The sequence below is a fragment of the Periplaneta americana genome, unplaced genomic scaffold, assembly GCF_040183065.1.
Source record: "Periplaneta americana isolate PAMFEO1 unplaced genomic scaffold, P.americana_PAMFEO1_priV1 scaffold_20, whole genome shotgun sequence".
Classification (NCBI taxonomy): Eukaryota; Metazoa; Arthropoda; class Insecta; order Blattodea; family Blattidae; genus Periplaneta; species Periplaneta americana.
The window spans coordinates 1,618,612-1,638,736 of NW_027185501.1; the positions used below are offsets into that span (position 1 = coordinate 1,618,612).

Below are 20,125 nucleotides of genomic sequence, written 5' to 3' on the forward strand. Positions count from 1 at the left end.
CAGCTTCTAATGCTAGCACTTTTAGTACAGGTTTGGAAGTTTCAGATTTTGTAACTGGTTCTTCTAAATCTAGTTGAATGTTAATTGGTTCGAAGGTTAGAGGGTTTTCTCTGCTTAAATGTTTTCTTTAGATTTAGGGAGATTCAATTCTGTTTTTATTTCCGTGACTTTGGACAGGAAACTTGTTTGTGTTTTCAACTTGGTTGGTTGTAACAGTCTTTTTTCCCATTTTGTTGTTGTTAACCGCAGCATTTTTTCATAATGTGTTAGTGCCTGCTCCTCTAGAGTGAGATATATTGGAGGGTTCTGGATTAGGGCTTGCATTGCCGTGATTGGGGTTGATTTTGCTGCACCAGTTATTAATCGCAGGGCCTGATTTTGGCATACTTCTAGTCGATTCAGGTTGAAATTATTTGCTGTAATTAATACCTCCGCATTGTAGAGAAGTATTGGCTTGATGAATGTTTTGTACGTAATGTTCAAAGTCTGCTGATTACTACCCCACTTTGCTCCAGCTAATCTCTTTAAAATTGGAAGTCTTTTTGTTGATTTGTTTACTACTGCTTCAATATGATTTCTCCAAGATAATTTTGCAATGGATACGTGCACATTGTGGAAATGCTGGATATGAAACTGCTGACTTTCTTGCCAAAAAAGAATCCAATTTAATTCAGAATACAAATACAAGCCTATCTTTTATATCCATCAAAAGACTAATTAAAAATAAATATAAAATCAAGCAAAACCAAGCACTATGTACCAAAGCCAAAGATAAAAAATGGAGCATTTTAATAAAAAAAAACAGAAATTATTCCAGAAGTCCCACGTAAATCTGCAGTAGCAAAATTCAGACTGCTTACAGAACACGATTATTTGGCCAAACACTTGAATAGAATAGGAATTTACACAAATCCAAATTGCCCTCTATGCAACAAAGAAGAAGCTATGACTGAAGATCATCTACAAACCTGTGAAGTTCTACCTGATGGATCCACCACAGAGAAATATTGGAGAGCAAGAACGCTAATGGCTTTGTTGCCAAAGCCCGGCATTAGATAACAACAACAACAACAACATAATTTGAAACAGCAGGAATAACTAAAATGCTCTCTCATTTAATATCACTCAATAAAAGAATTGTATTCCAGTGGATACCATTCCAATTTGGAATCCTGGGAAGCGAGAATGTGGATGCTTTAGCAAAGGAGGGCAGCACTGCTACTTATAGATCTGTTACTAAATCTATGTATTACTCAGTGAAAAGATTTATTAAATCTACATATTTAGTCCACACCTGTGGAGTAATGGTCAGTGTGTCTGGCTGCGAAACCAGATGGCCCGGGTTCGAATACCAGTCAGGGCAAGTTACCTGGTTGAGGTTTTTTCCGAGGTTTTCCCTCAACCCAATACGAGCAAATGCTGGGTAACTTTTGGTGGACCCCGGACTCATTTCACTGGCATTATCACCTTCATTTCATTCAGACGCTAAATAACCTAGATGTTGATACAGCGTCGTAAAATAACCCAATAAAATAAAATAAATCTACATACTTAGACTTCAACAAACAAAATTTGATAACACAATCTCAAGGGAAAAAATAGAACTCTCTGCATCATAATCCACAGTTAATTCCCGATTTACCACACAAATCGTCTGTAGCTGTATTTAGATTGGCAACAGGCTGTTTGGCCAAGCACCTGCATAGATTTGGAATATATCAATCCCCTAACTGCCCATTGTGCAATTCACATCAAGAAATGGATTCGGAACACCTCAAAATCTGTGCTTCAGTGGCTGACCATGACAATGTCTTTGAAAAATATTGGAGTACAAGAGGGCAAATGACTTTATTGTCAAATGCCTGGCGTTAGAAAACAACAACAACATAAATTAATCAATCTTGTTTTGAGAGGATAGTAGCAACCTGGAACGTCAGAGGAATACACCACAAAGAAATCGAACTGGAAAGAGAACTAAAAGAAAGAGAAATAGACATAGCAGTGATAACAGAAACGAAAAAGAAACAAAAAGGAAGCCAAGACCTAAACAACTATACAATGTTTTATAGTGGGGTTGAAATAACTGAAAGAGCTCAAGCAGGAGTAGCAATATTAGTAAGCACAAAATTAAGAAACACAATAACAACATATGAATGGGTAAACCAGAGAATAATGAAAATAAGATGCAAAATACCAAAATGAAATCTTACAATAATAGGAATTTATGCACCAGAAGAGGGTAGAAAACAAGACACAATAGAATTCTACCAGCAACTACAAAAAGTAATAGATCAAACAAATAAAAATGATTATCTAATCATAGCAGCTGATGTAAATGCCCGTATTGGGAAAACACCAATTACAAATGTAACGGGAAATAATGGAGAAGAAACGTTAAATAATAATGGGAAAACACTACTAAATTTCGCATGCTTTAATCAATTGAGAATAACTAATAACTACTTCAAACACAAAGAAATTCACAAATATACGAGAAGTGAGAGAGGATCATGCTCAATAATAGATTACATTATGGTTAACCAAAAAATGAAAAATCTGGTCAGGGACACAAGAGTCTTTAGAGGAAGCGACATTCATAGCGATCATTTTCTGCTGATTAGCAAAATAAACATACAAAAGAAATGGTGTAGAAACTGGAAAAAAGAAACAAAAAAGAAAGAAGAGAACAAACAAGAAATCTATAAAATAAAGTTACTAGAAGAAGAATCGATACAAGACCTATATAAAAGAAGGTTAAGAGACTATACAAATGCAGAAGAGCCAAAAGAGGAAATTGAAGAAGAATGGCAATGTATTAGAGGACTCTTACATAAAGCAGCAAAAGAAGTTTTAGGGACAAAGAAAATAGGAGGGAGGAATAAAGGCTTAAAAAAAATGGGATCCCGAAATTCAGAAATTAGTGAGTGAAAAAAAAGAGGCTTATCTGAAATATCTTAATAACAAGAATGATCAGAATAAAATAGAATATAACAGAACAAGAGCATTAGTAAAAAGATATACTAGGAAACTAAATAGAGAACATTGGGAAAGTTACATAGCAGAAATGGAACACAATTTACATGGAAGACAGGACAATTTATAAGAAACCTTAATTCCCAAGAAAAAGATAAAGCAAATCTGACAATTATACAAGACATAGAATTAGAAAATTATTATAAGAAATTGTGGACTGATAAAGAAAATGAAGAAGAAACTATAGAAACAAATAAACAATTAACAGAAGTAGATGAACTAGAAATGCAAGAAATGTTAGAAACAGTAAAGAAAAGTAGGAATAATAAAGCATGTGGAATAGACAACATAAATATAGAATTATTAAAAAATGCCCTGAGAAATTTTCAAGAAAGGCTATTAAATTTTTATAACAAATGTTGGAAACAAAAGACTACGCCAGAAGAATGGAAAATAGGGAAGATAATATCGATATTTAAAAAAGGAGATAAAACAAACCCAGAAAATTATAGGGGAATAAGCTTACTATGTACAATATATAAAGTATATGCGAAAATGATAAGCCAAAGACTATCAAATATAGCCGACATAATAATATCAGAAGAGCAGACAGGTTTTAGAAAAGGGAGAAGCTGCACAGATAACGTTTTTACTTGAAAGCAAATAATTGAGAAAAGAAGGGAATTCAACTTAGAAACTCATATCCTTTTCATAGATTATAAGAAGGCTTTTGACAAAGTGTCTAGACCACAATTGTGGAATATACTAAATGAAAAGGGAATCCCACTACATTTGATAGAAGTAATTAAAGATATGTATGGAAAAACAAAAATAAAAATAAATCAAAGAGAACCCATAAGAATAACAGGAGGAGTTAGACAAGGTTGTCCATTATCAACCACTGTTTTTAATATATATCTAGACGACATGATAAGATCATGGAAACAAATAACAACAGGAGGAATTAATTTAGGAAATATGATAATAAAAACGTTAGCCTTTGCAGATGATCAGGTTTTAATTGCAAAAACAGAGGACGAAATGCAGAGAATGCTATATAAATTAAACGAAATATCAAAAAAATACAACATGGAAATATCACCAGAAAAAACAAAGGCAATGGCTTTCAAGGGCTCTTATCCAGTTCGGACAAAGATAATTTTAGAAAATAAACCAATAGAACAAGTTTCAAAATTCAATTTCCTAGGTTGCGAAATAACATACACAACAGAAACAGATATAAATAATAAGTTAAACAAGTTTAATTATATAACAGGAACACTAAAAAGAACCTTGAAAAATAAAGCCAGAAAAGACTCCTTAATAAAATTATATAAGACGATGGCAGTTCCTACAATTACTTATGGATCCGAAACATGGACACTGACGGCACAACATATAGCTAGAATACAAGCTGCTGAAATGAAATTCCTCAGGCCAATAGCAGGATACCAAAGAACAGACAAAAAACACAATACAGAAATAAGACAACAACTAAACGTAGAGGAACTAAATACAACAATAGTGAAATACAGAACAAGTTGGGAAAACCACTTAACAAGGATGACGGACAATAGAATACCAACAGCAGCATACAATTACTCACCACGAGGAAAAAGAAACTTAGGAAGACCTAAGAAAAGATGGAGGCAGCAACAATTTGGAGCCAGAACAGGCTAATGGAAGGCCTAAACCGTGATGTAGAAGAAGAAGAAGAAGAAGTATATTTCAATATTTACCGGTAATGTAGACTATTTTTAGTAGTAGATTAGCTTACATGTAGCTCTAATATATTCAGTTAAATACAATGACTTACTATGTACAGGGTTGGTTATAATCTTTGCTTAGGGATCAAAAGTAAAAACAAATCCATATAAACACACATGGCTATTATAACTTTTTAAAATTATTAATTTTTACACATATTCTGCATCAATAATTTGCCTCCCAGTTAGCAACCAATCTTATGTGGATTATCAAAGAAGAAGGTGCATCACCGTTTTTGAGAGAACGTGGTAACACTCTTGATCTTCTTTAAAAATGAATTGCAAACTAAGTTATAATAGCCAAATGTGTTAATATGGTTTTGCTTTTACATTGGACCCCTAGGCAAAGTTTATGAACTTAACACCATACTTTGCAACAAGTAGGTTTACATAGGTCTGTGCGTGAAAGTGTTCAAGTATGGACTTAAGATTTGTACTTTTTCATTTACCTTAGAACTGTTATTTTCATGCTTCCCTACTGTGCTTTGAAGGTAATGATTTGGATGTTGTAAAATAAACTTAAGGTATAAGAATAATCAAAAGAACACATGTATTATTATTGTTGCTACTACTACTACTGCTGCTGCTAACCACCATCACCACCGCCACTGCCAACGCCACCATGCTGTAGCTATTATTGTTAATACTGCTACTACTGCTTACTACTGCTGCTGCAGCTGCTACCACCACCAGCACTACTGCTATTGCTACTGCTACTTCTCCTGCTGCTACTAATGACCACCACCGCTACTGTTTGTGCTGCTAATACTACAGCTACTGCTAACCATGAAGGCTTTTTCCTGTAAAATAGGCAATATTGTGTCAAAGTACTTTATCTTGACTTTATATTATATGAACGATACATGAAGTTTTTTTTTTTTTTTTGACAAATAATAGTCTGTTTTTCAGGTACGAAAAAAAAAAAAAAGATAGTATTTGACTTCAGTTCATTACAATTATCTCCGAAAGTGAAAATGGATATTTCTTGGATACAGGATCATTTCCCTTTGGTCACTTATTGAATTTATCTTCATAGTAATACTGATAATTATGATTTTTTATATTTCTACGTAACTACATAAACCATTAATTTATTTTCCAGGAGTTTCTAAGCATCTTTTCGTAACAAAGTTAAGACTTCTTGATGATGGTCTTATCACTGAAGCCCAGGAAGTGGAAGAAGTCATTGCAGATCTACTTTCATCTTCAAATCCAACGAATGTAGTAAATGAAGCTACTACAGTTCTGGTGGAAGAAAGATTGCAAGAGTACTATAGCAGAATGAAGAAAAGTTAGTTGTCCTTCATTTAAATTTACTTTCATAAATGATTTGTTCATAGTACACTTATTTATAAAATTTGAAATCACTGTAACTTTATTCATGGAGGGGAAAGAGGAATCTGTAATGAAGCCCAGTGAGACCTCAGTCTACTATATACAGTCACGAAGCTTGGGATGATGTTTTTGCAATTCTCACAATAGTTGCTAGCCGCTTGGAGCGCTGTGAGTACCAGGAACAATAGACTGTACCACAGCCATCGTGATCTAATACCATGTAACTCTCTTAACCCGATCACAAAGGGCGGCGTTTCAACCATATAAATTAGTTGGAATGCATAAACAGTAACATATGTTTCTCTAAAATGTAGTGTAATTCCATTAATAAAATTTAAAACAATGATTATGAGACACTTCAGACATAATTCACTTGCGAGTTAACATGTAATATTATTTATTGTGTGAAAATTACGTTGTTCGTATGTTTAATACATGCCTTTATTTTGAGTAAATATCGCGAAATTCTTGTACATTCATTTATTGCTGATTCAATAATTTTCAATTGCACCGCACGGATCTTTAGATATATTGCAATTATAGGTTATGTTTACTGTACCAGTTGCCCCTTTCTGTCTAAATTTAGCGATCTCCAATGCCTTGCCATTCATATGAAAATTATAGGTTATGTTTACTATATTTAACCTACTATATTCCTAAATTCGCAATCATACATTATAATTAAGCATAATGTCATGTATGATACCCCAGACATTCAATTTGTCTGTATTTTAATACTACAATTGAATTGTATTTATCTACTACTTAAGAGACGAAGTAACACAATTGTACGTACACGAATTTCATAGGAGTGGTATGGTAAATGTTTTGTCTAAAATTAGGGAAAGTAGATGTGCTAAATTGAAATCACAATATAAATTCTTTTTTATTAAACCTCAAAATACCTTCCATTCTAAACTTGAAATGTTGACGCGAACAGATTATGTTAACATGTAAAATTCTCTTCACATTAAAATAACACAGTTTTGTAATTATTTCTGCAACATATTATGCAACAAGAAGTAAACGGAACTTATGGACACATTACACTAAATAAAGCTTAGCAATGGTAAGCATTAAAGTTATAATATAATATTTCACTGAGCTCCATACACAGAAATAGAAAACCCGAACAAACATTACGGCCTGGTCTAGATCGAAAAGGCATTGACTGTGCCATATTTCGCATTTTTGTGAAAAGCTATGTAAACTGTGAAATATTCGTTATCGGTTGTAATAACTGTAAATGGCTAAAATACAACAATTTGAATAATAATATGGGAAAGGAGACGTTTGTAATACTATAAATTGTAAGAAAAATAGGTTAGAGTTATGCTTCTTCCGAAAGATCCAGGAAGGTGAGTTTATAGAATATATAGGCTATTTTATGAAAATAATATATAAACCTTCTGTATTTCGTATTTCAATAGTGGAAGGAAGTTGTTAATTTTTCAAAAGAACACGATATCAAAAGTACAATACATTTTATGGTCTGCTAGGGAAAGAGTCTGTGATGAGGCGATAGTAGCGATCCTGGTGGTGAGCAACTATCTATGGATGCATATTTCAACTGTCTATGTTTGCATATTTAGTAAGTATTAAGCTTCGTGACTGTATATACTAGACTGTGGTGAGACTATGTAGATTCTCCTGCAAAGAAAAGTCTACAGAATCATTCTTGAAGCATTTAAGTCAGAACACATTAGAACAGAAATAATTCAGCTCTCATTATTGAGTTTGGAATATTCGTTAATTTGCCATTTAAATTGTCTTGTCAACCAATTTTAGTCTCTTTAGAGTTGGGTCAGACCGAGTCGATCTCTGATGAAACAGTTTATTGTTACAAAATCTTGCAGGTAAACAATTTTGTGGTCTGCGAATTAAGATTGCTTTCAACAGTGGTTAGAAAATTACATTGTTACTTGTTGTGCTGAAATCCTGATTAGTGCTGATTTGTTAAGATTTTGTAGGTACTTTCCTATTATAATTCTTTTCAAAATATTCATTCCAATGTAAGAACAGCAGCAACATAATTTGCTATTTTTGTCACAGAGATAAAGCACTGTCACATTTTCTGTCTTGGAAATATTCGTGCAAATATAAAAAAAATTCTTGAGACTGCCTGTTGAGAGTTCCGCTTTTCCATTTTGCTGGGAAAACCTGTAGTGCTACATTTACAATAATATTGAACTAATTACTACACAGCTTACAAATTTACAAGATTTAATACACTAATTAAACTGTTTAAAATACAAAAACATTATATAGTACCAATATTGCTTTATATTTTTTTTCCATTTTGAATCTTGTGTACACCACTTTTAACACTTGAATATAATTAATTAATGAACTAGTGGAATACAACAAGTATGCAGACAACATACTATACTGGCACAGATATGTAGACGATATACTCATACTATACAAAGGAAACAAAAGACAAATACACAAACTACACCAATACATAAACAAATTACACCCAAAACTTCAATACACACTAGAACTTGAAAACAACAACTCCATAAATTTCCTAGACATCACCATAACAAAAATCGACAACAAACACACCTTCAAAATATACAGAAAACCAACCACCACCACCACACACATACACAACACATCTAACCACCCCATACAACACAAACATGCTGCATTCAGGACAATGGTACACAGATTACTCAACATACCCATGAGCCAACAACACTACAATGAAGAAATGAACGCAATCAAATTCATAGCACACGAAAATGGATACAATCCAAACATAATAGACAACAACATAAGGAAGACAAAACAAAAACTTAACAAACACATAAATACACAAAACACAAACACAAGAACACAAGAAATACATCACACTAACATATGAAAACAAAAGCACACATAAGATCGCATCTTCATTCAGAAAACAGAAATACAACATAACATACAGAACAGAAAACACACTACAAAGACATCTCAACACACAAAAAACACAAACAAATAAATACGACCACACAGGCGTATACAAACTCACATGTAATAGTTGCGACAAGTTCTACATAGGACAGACAAGCAGATCATTCCAAACTCGCTACAAAGAACACATTAAAGCTATAACCAGAGGACACAATACATCTACATACGCCGATCACATAACCAATGCCAACCATACATACAATAACATAAATACGGACATGGAAATCCTACACACACAACCCAAGAACCAAAGACTCAACACACTAGAACAATACAAAATATACAAACACACTAAAACACACCCCGATCAAATCCTCAACACACAGATCAATTTCAGTACACACACACTATTTGACTCCACAATCCAACACATTCCAACAATAAAACACACCCTCCTAACAGGCAGAGAAGTTCGAGATGACGCCGCGGTCTAGTAGGCTCTGATGATGGTGCGTGATGCACTGAAACAGCTGTAAGCCAGACAAATATTACATATTTAACACGAGTAAGTCCACTAGTTCATCAATTAATTATATTTTTTTTTTTATGACAACTACATTCAACTAACCTAAATAAGACTTAATAACAACACACAATATATATTCCATATGAAACAATATCTATAATACAGTATGATACTAGCAGTGGCGGTTCGTGCCTGAAATGACAAGGGGTTCACTACTTTTATGATGTTACATACTTTTCCAGTACTTTAAACAATATTTAATTTCTGAAAGATTAAAAAATACTAAATCTACTAAAGTAGATAATTGCCTTAAATGAGCCTGATGATGATGATGATGATGATGATCAATTATCTCTGAAAGAACATGGCGATTTTTCCTTATGTTATCATTCTGTCTTTCGATATACTATCTGAAAGCTTAGCTAAGCTGTTTTCTGATTTCTGTTCTTCCAAGGGCTGATAAATCTAGGCAAGCATTCTTATGAGCAATAGATTCCTCATGCTTCTTAATTTTCCGTGTCAAATGGCTTAAATCTGACACACCAGTGCATGTCCAGTTCGTATCTTTACCCTTAACAAATAGCAGGCATGGGAAACAAGATAATTTATTTGTAGATTCACAACTGCAAATCCAGCTGTTTTATTTTTCATATTTTTTTACATTGAAAGTCCTGCAAAATGTCTTACCTCGGCATGTTTGTGCTTGCTTTAAATAGAATTGAGGTAATGACCTTCCAAGCTTCTTTATTTTACACTTATCTTCCAAGATTAAAACTGAAACATTTGTTTATAAAAGATATTGAACACTATTCATTTTCTTTGGAAACGAACATTGGTCACACTCACAGATGAATATATTAAGACGAAAACACCAAGAATGACTAAGTGGACATTTAAAGGATTGTAAGAAGCCATTAATAAATACAACAATCAGTAACACACACGTACACGATCTCAGCTACAGACTGGAGCTATCTTCTGGTTTGCAACACGAAGCCTTTCGCTTGTCGGCTGTCTCACGATCACGTCACTACAGCTGTGCTGGTTCAAACACCAGCTGACTCGGCGAGGTTTAGAGGAGAAATTGAACCTCGTAAGCATGTATTTGTATATGTCTGCAATCCCTGTGGTTCATTAAATTTAACACGAGAAAGACATATAATACATATTCCGAAGTAAACAAATTGTTTTTCCTGGGGGTTCTCTAAAGCATTGAACGCATAGGATTTACCACCACTGGATGCTAGTCAGCAAAGTTTTATGGCTACCAATGTAGCTCAGTCAGCTGAGACACTTGCCTATCAGTCCGGAGTTGCTCTTGGGTGTGGGTTCAATTCCCACTTGGACTGACCATAAGGCATATATCAGGTAATCTATGGCGAATCCTCCGTCTCATCTTGTTATATACCATCTTGCTATCACCAATCTCATCGACGCTAAATAACACAGTCGTTGATACAGCATTGTTAAATAATCAACTAAAAAAAAGAACACGGTTTTATAACAAAGATAAGAATAACTAATTTTTGATAATTTGTATGTGCTTATGAGCTGAACACAAATAAGACACTGAAAAGTTCCAACATGTAACATTTTTCAGAAACTTGTATTTTATTAATATTAGAAGAGAAAAATTCGCTCCGGTGCCAGGGATCGAACCTGGGTCCTTGGTTCTACGTACCAAGTGCTCTCATCATTGAGCTACGCCGAAGTTCAGTCCACAGCACCGGATCGAACCCCTCTCCTCCAGTGTTTTTCTCTTTGTGGCCTGACTCCAAGTTGGGCATGTATGCTGACATTTTATTAAGTCAACTGCCATTATACAAGGAGCGCACTCAGTTGAGTGACTTGGTGCCCGGGATTCCACAGTAATATGCGTAGTAATCTGTGCAGTAATATGCACTGTTGCTAGAAGAATCTACTAAATATTATTATTTTTGGGTCGTACAGAATACATCTGTTATGGTAATAATTAATATTAGAGGAGAAAAATTCGCCTGTGCTGGGGATCGAACCTGGGTGTTTGGTTCTACGTGCCAAGTGCTCTCACCATTGAGCTACGCCGAAGTTCAATCCACAGCACCGGGTCGAACCCCTCTCCTCCAGTGTTTTTCCCATTTTTGTTTTAGCACAGTGACATACACACAACCAATTTTTTGTGAAGTTTTTTACTCCCCACAAAGTCGACTTCCAATCGCATAGTAGTGTTCACAGGCACAGTGATGGTAAGCAAAGTACAGTTGTGATTCTAGGTATTAAATAAATTGTCTCAAATCGTGTGTTATCGAAAAATTTGTTATGTTAAAGTAACTTATTTCAATTTTTAATATATCGTATAAATAAACAACTATATTATTGTATAGTTGAAATTGTTAAAACTTTGATTCTAAATATTTTTATTCTATGTTTCTTAAGTGAATTTTAATGTTTTAGTTCGCATAAAGCAAAGATATGAAAATTTGTTTTTGAACTGTGCTTGCTTGAGATGTTACTTCTTGTTTGAAGAGAAAGTCCTAGAAGATACTGTTGGTCGAGTTAGAGAAATATGGAGTTGGAGCAGAGAATGCATATCGTCTCTGTGCCTCCAAAACTCGCTATATGCATTTAAACAGATTTTTCAAGAGAAAGAAAAACATTGTCAATTTCAGTCCCTTGAATTTCAAAGCTATATTCAATCATTACATGAAAAATGATGAAACTGTACCGTACCGAAAGTAGCTTTGAAAATCAAGGTGATTAAAAGTGATCATGTTTATTTTTTCTCTCTCCTGAAAAATCTGTTTAAATGTATATAGTGGATTTTGGAGGTGCAGCAATGATATTTTATATATTGATGTAATATTTCATATCTGTTCTGAATTTGAACTGAGCACAAGAGAATAAATGGTATGCGTTATGTATGTTACAGTGTATGCATTTGTCCTGAAAATATAAATATATTTATATTTCTACACTTCTTTAACTAATACGTTCAAATGAAATATCAAAATTCATGATTGTAAGTAATAACAGTAACAGTGATAAAGCATCGAAATATTGATCTCTGAAACAAATTCTATCTGTGCTTTCAATATCCTCGTGAAGTGGCCGACTGAGAGATAAGGATGATAAAAATTAACTTGGGGTCAATCCTGAAACCTCTCCACTGATGCATAACACCAGAGGAGGAGCAATGCTTGAATAAATTGTCAAAATGAACTAGTTGTTTTGTAACAATCTGAAGAATTGTAGGAATTACAACCCTTTCTCAGTGATTAGTCTCTCTCTCTTTTTTTTTCTATATGTATTTCCTCTTATTTTTTTCTTTTCTAACCCTTTCTTCCTTTCTTTGAAATAACAATGTTGAATTTTGATGCAGTGAAATCATATCCATGAACATCAGGCATATTTTTTTATCTTTATGTATGAGTATATGTATGTCTCATAAAGGTAGCTTTTTCATTTTCAGAAAAAAATGTTCAAAAACCACGTTCACGTACAAAGTTTGTGGAGTTCACAATAAATGATCTTGTTAATGCATTAGAGAAATCTGTAAATGAATTGAAGGCTTGCCCAAATTGTAAGGCGCCTATGAAGAAAATCTCAATGTACCGAAACAAGTTGATGATCAAAGTCCAGAAAGCTTCGACAGAAACAGAAAGGTAAGAATGGATTTATAATTACTAATACAGTTTGAAAGCAAGCAACCCCTTTTTAATGAATCTTGTCCTTAAGTAGGAGTTTTTGTTAAAAGAGGCTTACGTAAAATGGAAAGGAAAGGCTAAAATAACTAGTACTCACACGTGTGTTGTGTACAAAACATTATAATCATTTAATTAGGCCTACAATTTTATTTACAATACACTTCATTATTATATTTTTGTAACTCTTCAAGTGGTAGGCACAAATGTTTTTTCACTTGGTTGAACCTGAACCATACTGAAATTAGGCATTGAAAAATGTCTTTTTTCTTCTTCTCCATTGTTCCCCATAATGAAGTAATTGGCAAACCATGCCTTTTGCCGTATGCGATAGTGCTATTTGAGGATTGGCCTCGACATCCCTTATTATTTTCACTTTCTGTCCGATAGTTAATTTCTTCCAGTTAGTTGTCATTATAATGATGCATAAACTAACAAAAGAACTTGGAAACAGGATCCACACAACTCGCGAGAATAAAGCAAGCAAAGCAACCATCTGTGAAAGCAACACAAAGCAAGACCGTAAACAATGATAAAGAATAATGCTGCCACATGGCACTGCATTGCCATAGATTGAGATGTGCTGAGCTGGTACTATTGATTATTGAAAGTCAGGTCGATATTTTGGACTTTGTTTTCATAAAATCCAGTTGAAAAATATTCCCGAAAAGCAGGATTTCCCTTAAATCGGGTTTTCTTAAAAGGAGAATCAATTACACTATTACATTATTTTTATGGCAATTTGACTGGAACTTACCAGATTATTCTTTGAAAACTGGAATGTTGTTGTTGCTGTTTTCAAATGCCAGGCATTTGACAATAAAGTCATTTGACCTCTTGCACTCCAATATTTTTCAAAGAATGTTAAAATCGGGTTTTACTGCAATTTCAATTTATTTGTTAGAGTATCCCTCATCGTTTTCTTTTCCACTCGTCTTACTTCTCTCCCTCCTTCTCATCTTTTCCTTCCTCTCTTTTGTCTTATTATTAATCATAATCATCATCATGATCTTTCTCCTTAATTGTGACGTAACTACACATCATGGATAAATTTTCATTAAGAATGAATATTCTACACTTCATTGACAAGGCATTTAATTTAATAGATAGCAGTTTTGAAATTTCTAATGCTAGAGAAGAGTATTTAGAATTGAAATTTTCATTAGAGTAGATAAATATTTACTATATCTGTTTTCACATTTGCTTGAATCTGTTGGTTTGACAAGTTTATGTGGATTGCAAGTTTCTTTTAACTGGCACTGCTATAGCAGTTACAGCATCCTGTCTTTTCCTGTGTTGTGTTCGGACAGTTCACATGAATTTCCTTTTTGTCCGTTTTTAGTTCTCAGACCCAATGTAATTTGACTTACTGTATATGTTTTCTAGTGGTCAAGTTTATATTTGTAATATGGCTTTTCTTTGTGGATAAATTAGTAGTGTTATGGGATAATTATTTCTGTTTTCTTTTACCGTTTTGTCAAGTGTATTTTGTAACATTGTTATTCATTACATCTAGTGGGATAACACAGCGCAGTCGAGAAGTCTCTCTGCAATGCTGGTAGCCCGTGGCGCTATCATGCAGCACATGACGGACTGGGGGGTGAGGCTGTCAAACTGGAATGAGTGGGGGAATGCCAATTGTCTACAGGGTTACTAGAATTAACAGAGCTGCAGAGGGACTTTTCGATTGCACTGTATTAAAATGGATTTGAGGGAGGTGAGATATGGTAGGGACTGGATTAATTATGCTCAGGATAGGGACTGATGGCGGGCTTATGTGAGGGCGGCAATGAACCTCCATGGATGAATATATAATAGAATGCGAAACTTACAGAGTTTCCCGTAACACATACTAGAGGTGCTGTTGTAGAAAATGATCTTGCTGCCACCTGTTAGAGGGAGGGGCGTTATTACATCTAGCAGCGCACCAAGTAGCGAAAAGAGTAATTACTCCATGCGTTTAGCAGCACACCTGGTGACGAAAATGTTAAACTGTGCAGAAAGTATTCCCTCCCACCCTCATTGATATTCAAAACTAACCCAATTGAAATAAAACATTTACATTTTTATTCCTCACAGCATCTTCTACTGAAAATTCTTACCGGAGCCAACAGGAAGATAAAAGAGACGATCTATTTTACACTACCCATTTAAAATATAACCAGACAGACACAAAAAAATAAAGCAAAAGGTTAGGTAATTGGGATTGTATTCTTTGGGTATTTATTGTACAGCGCAATTGAAAAGTCTACAAGAACTACTTAGATCAGTGATCGCCAAAAGCTGTGTCGCGACACATACCCCTGCCTCCACTCAAGCTTAACCATGACATCATATCCCCACCCTCTGTATATAGCCATTACTTCGATATAAGTAAAGACGTTTATCAACAGTGGACGTACACATGTAATGTTGCAAGTGTGTAGGATAATATGTTTCGATGCCTTTTCGAAAACAGATCATAAGTAAAAACTTAATTTTAAGGAGCATGGGAGGAAAAGTATTTATTTTGTGCAGATGGCAAAAATATGAGATACTTAATTTATTGTAAAATTTTAAATGAAGTATAAAAGAACAATGTACGTTGTTATTATTCTTCTTGTTATGAAGACTACCACGCCCTTACCTGTAACTTCAATATTTCATTAATAAACGAACAATAAAAAAATATTGGCTTCTATGTCTTAATCGGTGTAAAATACTTCCATGTTTTTTTCGACGTATGTAGTGTAATTTGAATATTTCATTAATAAATAAACAATAAAATGTATCGGCTTCTATGTCTTAATCGGAGTAAAATACTTTCACGTTTTTTTAAGTATGTAGTGTAATTTATAACTTCGTGACCAGCCTGGTATGCTTTTCTAATTTCAAATATCTGCTGATGTAAAGTACACGTTCTTTTTATGGTAAATAAGAAAATAGATTTATTTTATTTTATTAATAATACAAAAATAATGAATAAGAGAATAAAAAAAAATATATGGAAAAAAGTGTGTATAGTTAATAAGTAAAAGAATATTATATTGCTTTTGTTTTTTGGTCACAGTCCGTCTCTATACTGTCATTCACTGCATTAGCCGAGGAGATATGCATTCCAACCCTCTCCCTGCGATAGTGGTGTGCGGGTTGCATTTCTATTACGTCACAATTTCGTGGTGTTTGGCAACCACTGACTTAGATAGTTCAATTTATTATATTACTATTACTTTACAATACATTCAACAACACTATTTTTACAACATCCATAAACATCACTGTTTAACATGCACTGCTTATACACACACGTATCACTTTATGTTCACTTATTAGCAAGTTTCTCTCTGCCATCTTGGCTCCTCATCGAGTCCTCGAGCAATATCTCAAACGGATAAATAGAGAACTCTGGGTAATGTACCCAACACATAGATCTAATGTTCACCACCTACCCACCTACGACGTTGGGCTCTGATCATCTTATTTCAGCCCCCCACTGCCAGATGGTGCTGACCGTAGTTTCGCATCCTATTATATATTTATCCATGGAACCTCTGGGTTCTCTAAAAGCCATCTAGTGGCTTGTTTTTATGTGTCTTCTGTCAAATGATTTTTTTTCGGAGCTAATAATCAGTGATGAAGAAAATTTAGACTATCTGAATGTGTAGTCAACTGTCTTTCTGTTACAGTTGCTGGTTAGTTTCTATATTCCATGTAGCTTCTGTTACAAGTTCATTTTAAAGGCTAACTGGTACTGGAAATGTTGATTGTATTGTTATACTAATTGAGTAGTTATAGGTAGGTAAGACTGTGCATCCGAAATTTTTTTTTTTTTTTTTTTTAATTGTAACTACTACTACTACTATTGCTATGTGCTCCATTTTGGGGGGGGGATTCTTAAAGAAGAAATCCATAAGAATCATTACCAAGTGTTTCCTCTTTCCTGTTTGTAAACTCGCCATTAATGTTGGTTGATACGAAAGAGCTGCATTCTGCATCTTTTTGTACATTCAAGCAGGTAATTGTGTTTCTCGAAGGCTGTGCTAAATTTTCTTTGTTATTTTTCTGGTTTCTCGTGTGACTAATGATACAATTGAACTTTTCCTTGGGTCACAGTCTGACTTCTTGTGTCAGTGGTTTCTCGTATTTACTTTCTCTGTAAGTTCCCTGATTCAGGGATTAAGATATTGATGAGAATGATTAGTGATATTTTTGGGTTGTTATAATCCTTTCAATCTAATGTAAACATCCTTATATGTTTCGATCATGTGATATCAATAACGTTTTTACTTTTCATCCAGAAAAATAAATTTTGATTCCTCTTAGATTACATGATGGTGTTTTTGTTTCAGGAACCAAGCATCTAGTGGAATAAATAGGGGGAAGTTCGTTACAACTGTAATTCTACCAGATGAATCAAGGTATACATAAATGATAAGATTTAATTTTCTTCTGTTATCACTTTGTTTTTTTCCCTCCCAAATCTTAAACAGAGTAATATATCCTATGCTGGTGCTGAATTTTCATGTTTTTAAAATGTTCGAATCATTATTTTTGTGGCTGTACTTTCATATCGTCGCTTGAATGCAAGAACTAGGTAACTCGAAATTTGCGGTTTTTAGTTACCTCTTTTATAGCATAGCAAAAATCGCACAAAATTTAATCCAGGACCTAGGTAACTGATCGAACGATACCAGCGACATCTATTTTCCAATGTAACAAATAGGTAAAAGAAAACGAGACATATTCCTTAGTGCAATAAATAAGTAAATGGGCAATGTCACAAAATATGAAAAATCAAGTTACCTAGTTCTTGCATTCAGGCGACGATATGATATTATAGAATACTACGGACAGTTGTGATACATTTGAAATTACCGTAATTTCAGTAATAGATTTTCTTGCTTTCATCAGTTTGCAAGGTCAAAAGGGATGGCTGCTTAGTCAGTTTCAAAATGTTTGACAATTTAGAAGTTTGTGTCGAGTTCTTTATGCAAAATAACTGTATTAAAGAAATTTAACATAATCCGCATTCTGTACAAAAAGACTCTGCATATCAACAAACATACCACAAAATCTTCCGGCTCCCCAACTTCTGATTGGTTCTATGTTTGTGCTGGAAAATAAGGCATGCATTTACACTGACTGACGACATGACATAATAGAAATTATTTTAAGCTAATAACTTAACATAAAGCATAGAATGCATGTGGAATTTTTACAAGAATGTATTAAATTTTGAATGGGTATCCCCTGTTGACCTTATGACATTTTAGGCCTGAATTCCCAGCAACAACACAGCACATCACTGATACAGTATTGTAATACAGTAACAGAAACTGATTGATTGGCCACCATTTCCATTACTCTGTTTGGGTTAGTGTTTTGAGTGATGATGCACCTTACACAACCTCTTTGTTATGTTATCATGTCTCATTGCAACAGTCTGTGATCGACCCCATTTACAAATCACATTCTTTCTTGACAGTCTTAATTAGTTTTCAAACTACTTGAAATATGTTTCGTGTTTAAAAAACCTGCAAGTTTACCAACAGGTGTGTTTTCAGACAGGGAACTGCAGTAAAACCTCGTTAATCCAGACTAATTGGTGGGGTGGGGCAAGTTGACCGATTTAACGAAGGTCCAGATTAACTGAAATAACCTAAAAGAGCAGTAGAAAGTGCATTAAAACTTCGTTTATAGCAAAAAACATGTTTATTATAGTGTATTTAAAGGGTATAGGCCTAAATACACTATGCAGTACAGCAAAATGTAAAGCAATACATACAATGTAGTAAGTTACATTATTGTAGTTCCACAGTTCTAATGTATAAAAGTAAGTTTTAAAACAAGGTTCTTCAGTTTTTTCAAACTTATCTGTTTTTTGCCTATCTGGATTAAGCGAATTTCGATTAACGAGGTTTTACTGCAATTAATGTCGCATTTTAGGTGCCATAAAGAGGCTCTATGTTCTGTAGCCACTAGGAAGGGCTACAGATACGTGCTTGAAGCTTATATTTCGATACAGTAAGCTCCTCGCAATACCATGCTACATTGGGTCAGAAAATGGCATTTAACACACTCTGTAAGAGACAAGAATTGTGTTTCTCATTGGAGGAACATAACGTCTGAAAATACACAAAGTGTAATCTGTGCACGACATGCATTATCATTTTGACTAGCAGAGTGCAGTTTAAGGAGTTGCATGGAGTTCTGTAGATGGTTCTTAGGGTTAAACCAGACATGGATATGTATTAGGTTCTCATTTCTGTAGACATGTCTTCCAAAAAGGGGGTGCCTGTATTTTTATCAGAGAGGATCTATTATTTAGTAAAATTGATATATCTGATTTTTGCCTTGAACAAGATATTGAAATCTGTGGAATACAAATTGGTTATGAGATATCAAATTTAATTATCTTATGTGTTTATAGGGCGCCAATGGGAGATTATAAGAAATTTACAACTAACTTAGATTCATTATTGAAAAGACTTTATAAACCACATACCGAATTTGTAATCTGTGGTGACATAAACATAGATTATCTATCAGAAAGCTCACGTAAAAGAAAATTAAACTCACTTCTTGAAACTTATAATCTTAGTCACACAGTAAGTTTTCCAACCAGAACACAAGCTGGAAGTAGTACTGCCATTGATAATATATTTATAGATAAAAGTAGATTGAATTCCTATTCAACAGTACCATTAGTCAATGGCCTGTCTGATCACGATGCACAAATTCTAAGTGTTTTCAATATGAGTGAAAAATTCCAAAGTGTTAATCTAAAAATAAAAAAAAGGATTATAAATGCTGAATCTCTTCATCATTTAAATACATGTCTACAAAATGAATCTTGGGAAAATGTATATAGTACCGATACCATTGATATTAATACTAAATTTAATGCATTTTTCACTACATTTACGAATTATTTCAATGAATGTTTTCCAGTCAAGGTGGTGAAAAAA

At 33.9% G+C, this 20,125-nt stretch overlaps 1 protein-coding gene across 4 annotated transcripts in view; it reads left to right on the forward strand.

Annotated features, from left to right (window-relative positions):
- LOC138693736 (DNA-directed RNA polymerase I subunit RPA1-like) overlaps nucleotides 1–20,125 on the forward strand; it is a 40,778-nt gene that overhangs the window by 16,153 nt on the left and 4,500 nt on the right. For all 4 annotated transcript variants that reach the window (XM_069817557.1, XM_069817556.1, XM_069817555.1 and 1 more), the window contains 3 exons: nucleotides 5,842–6,030; nucleotides 12,947–13,139; nucleotides 17,507–17,575. In XM_069817557.1, the coding sequence (XP_069673658.1) occupies nucleotides 5,842–6,030; nucleotides 12,947–13,139; nucleotides 17,507–17,575 (451 nt within the window). The remainder of the gene's footprint in view (nucleotides 1–5,841; nucleotides 6,031–12,946; nucleotides 13,140–17,506; nucleotides 17,576–20,125) is intronic.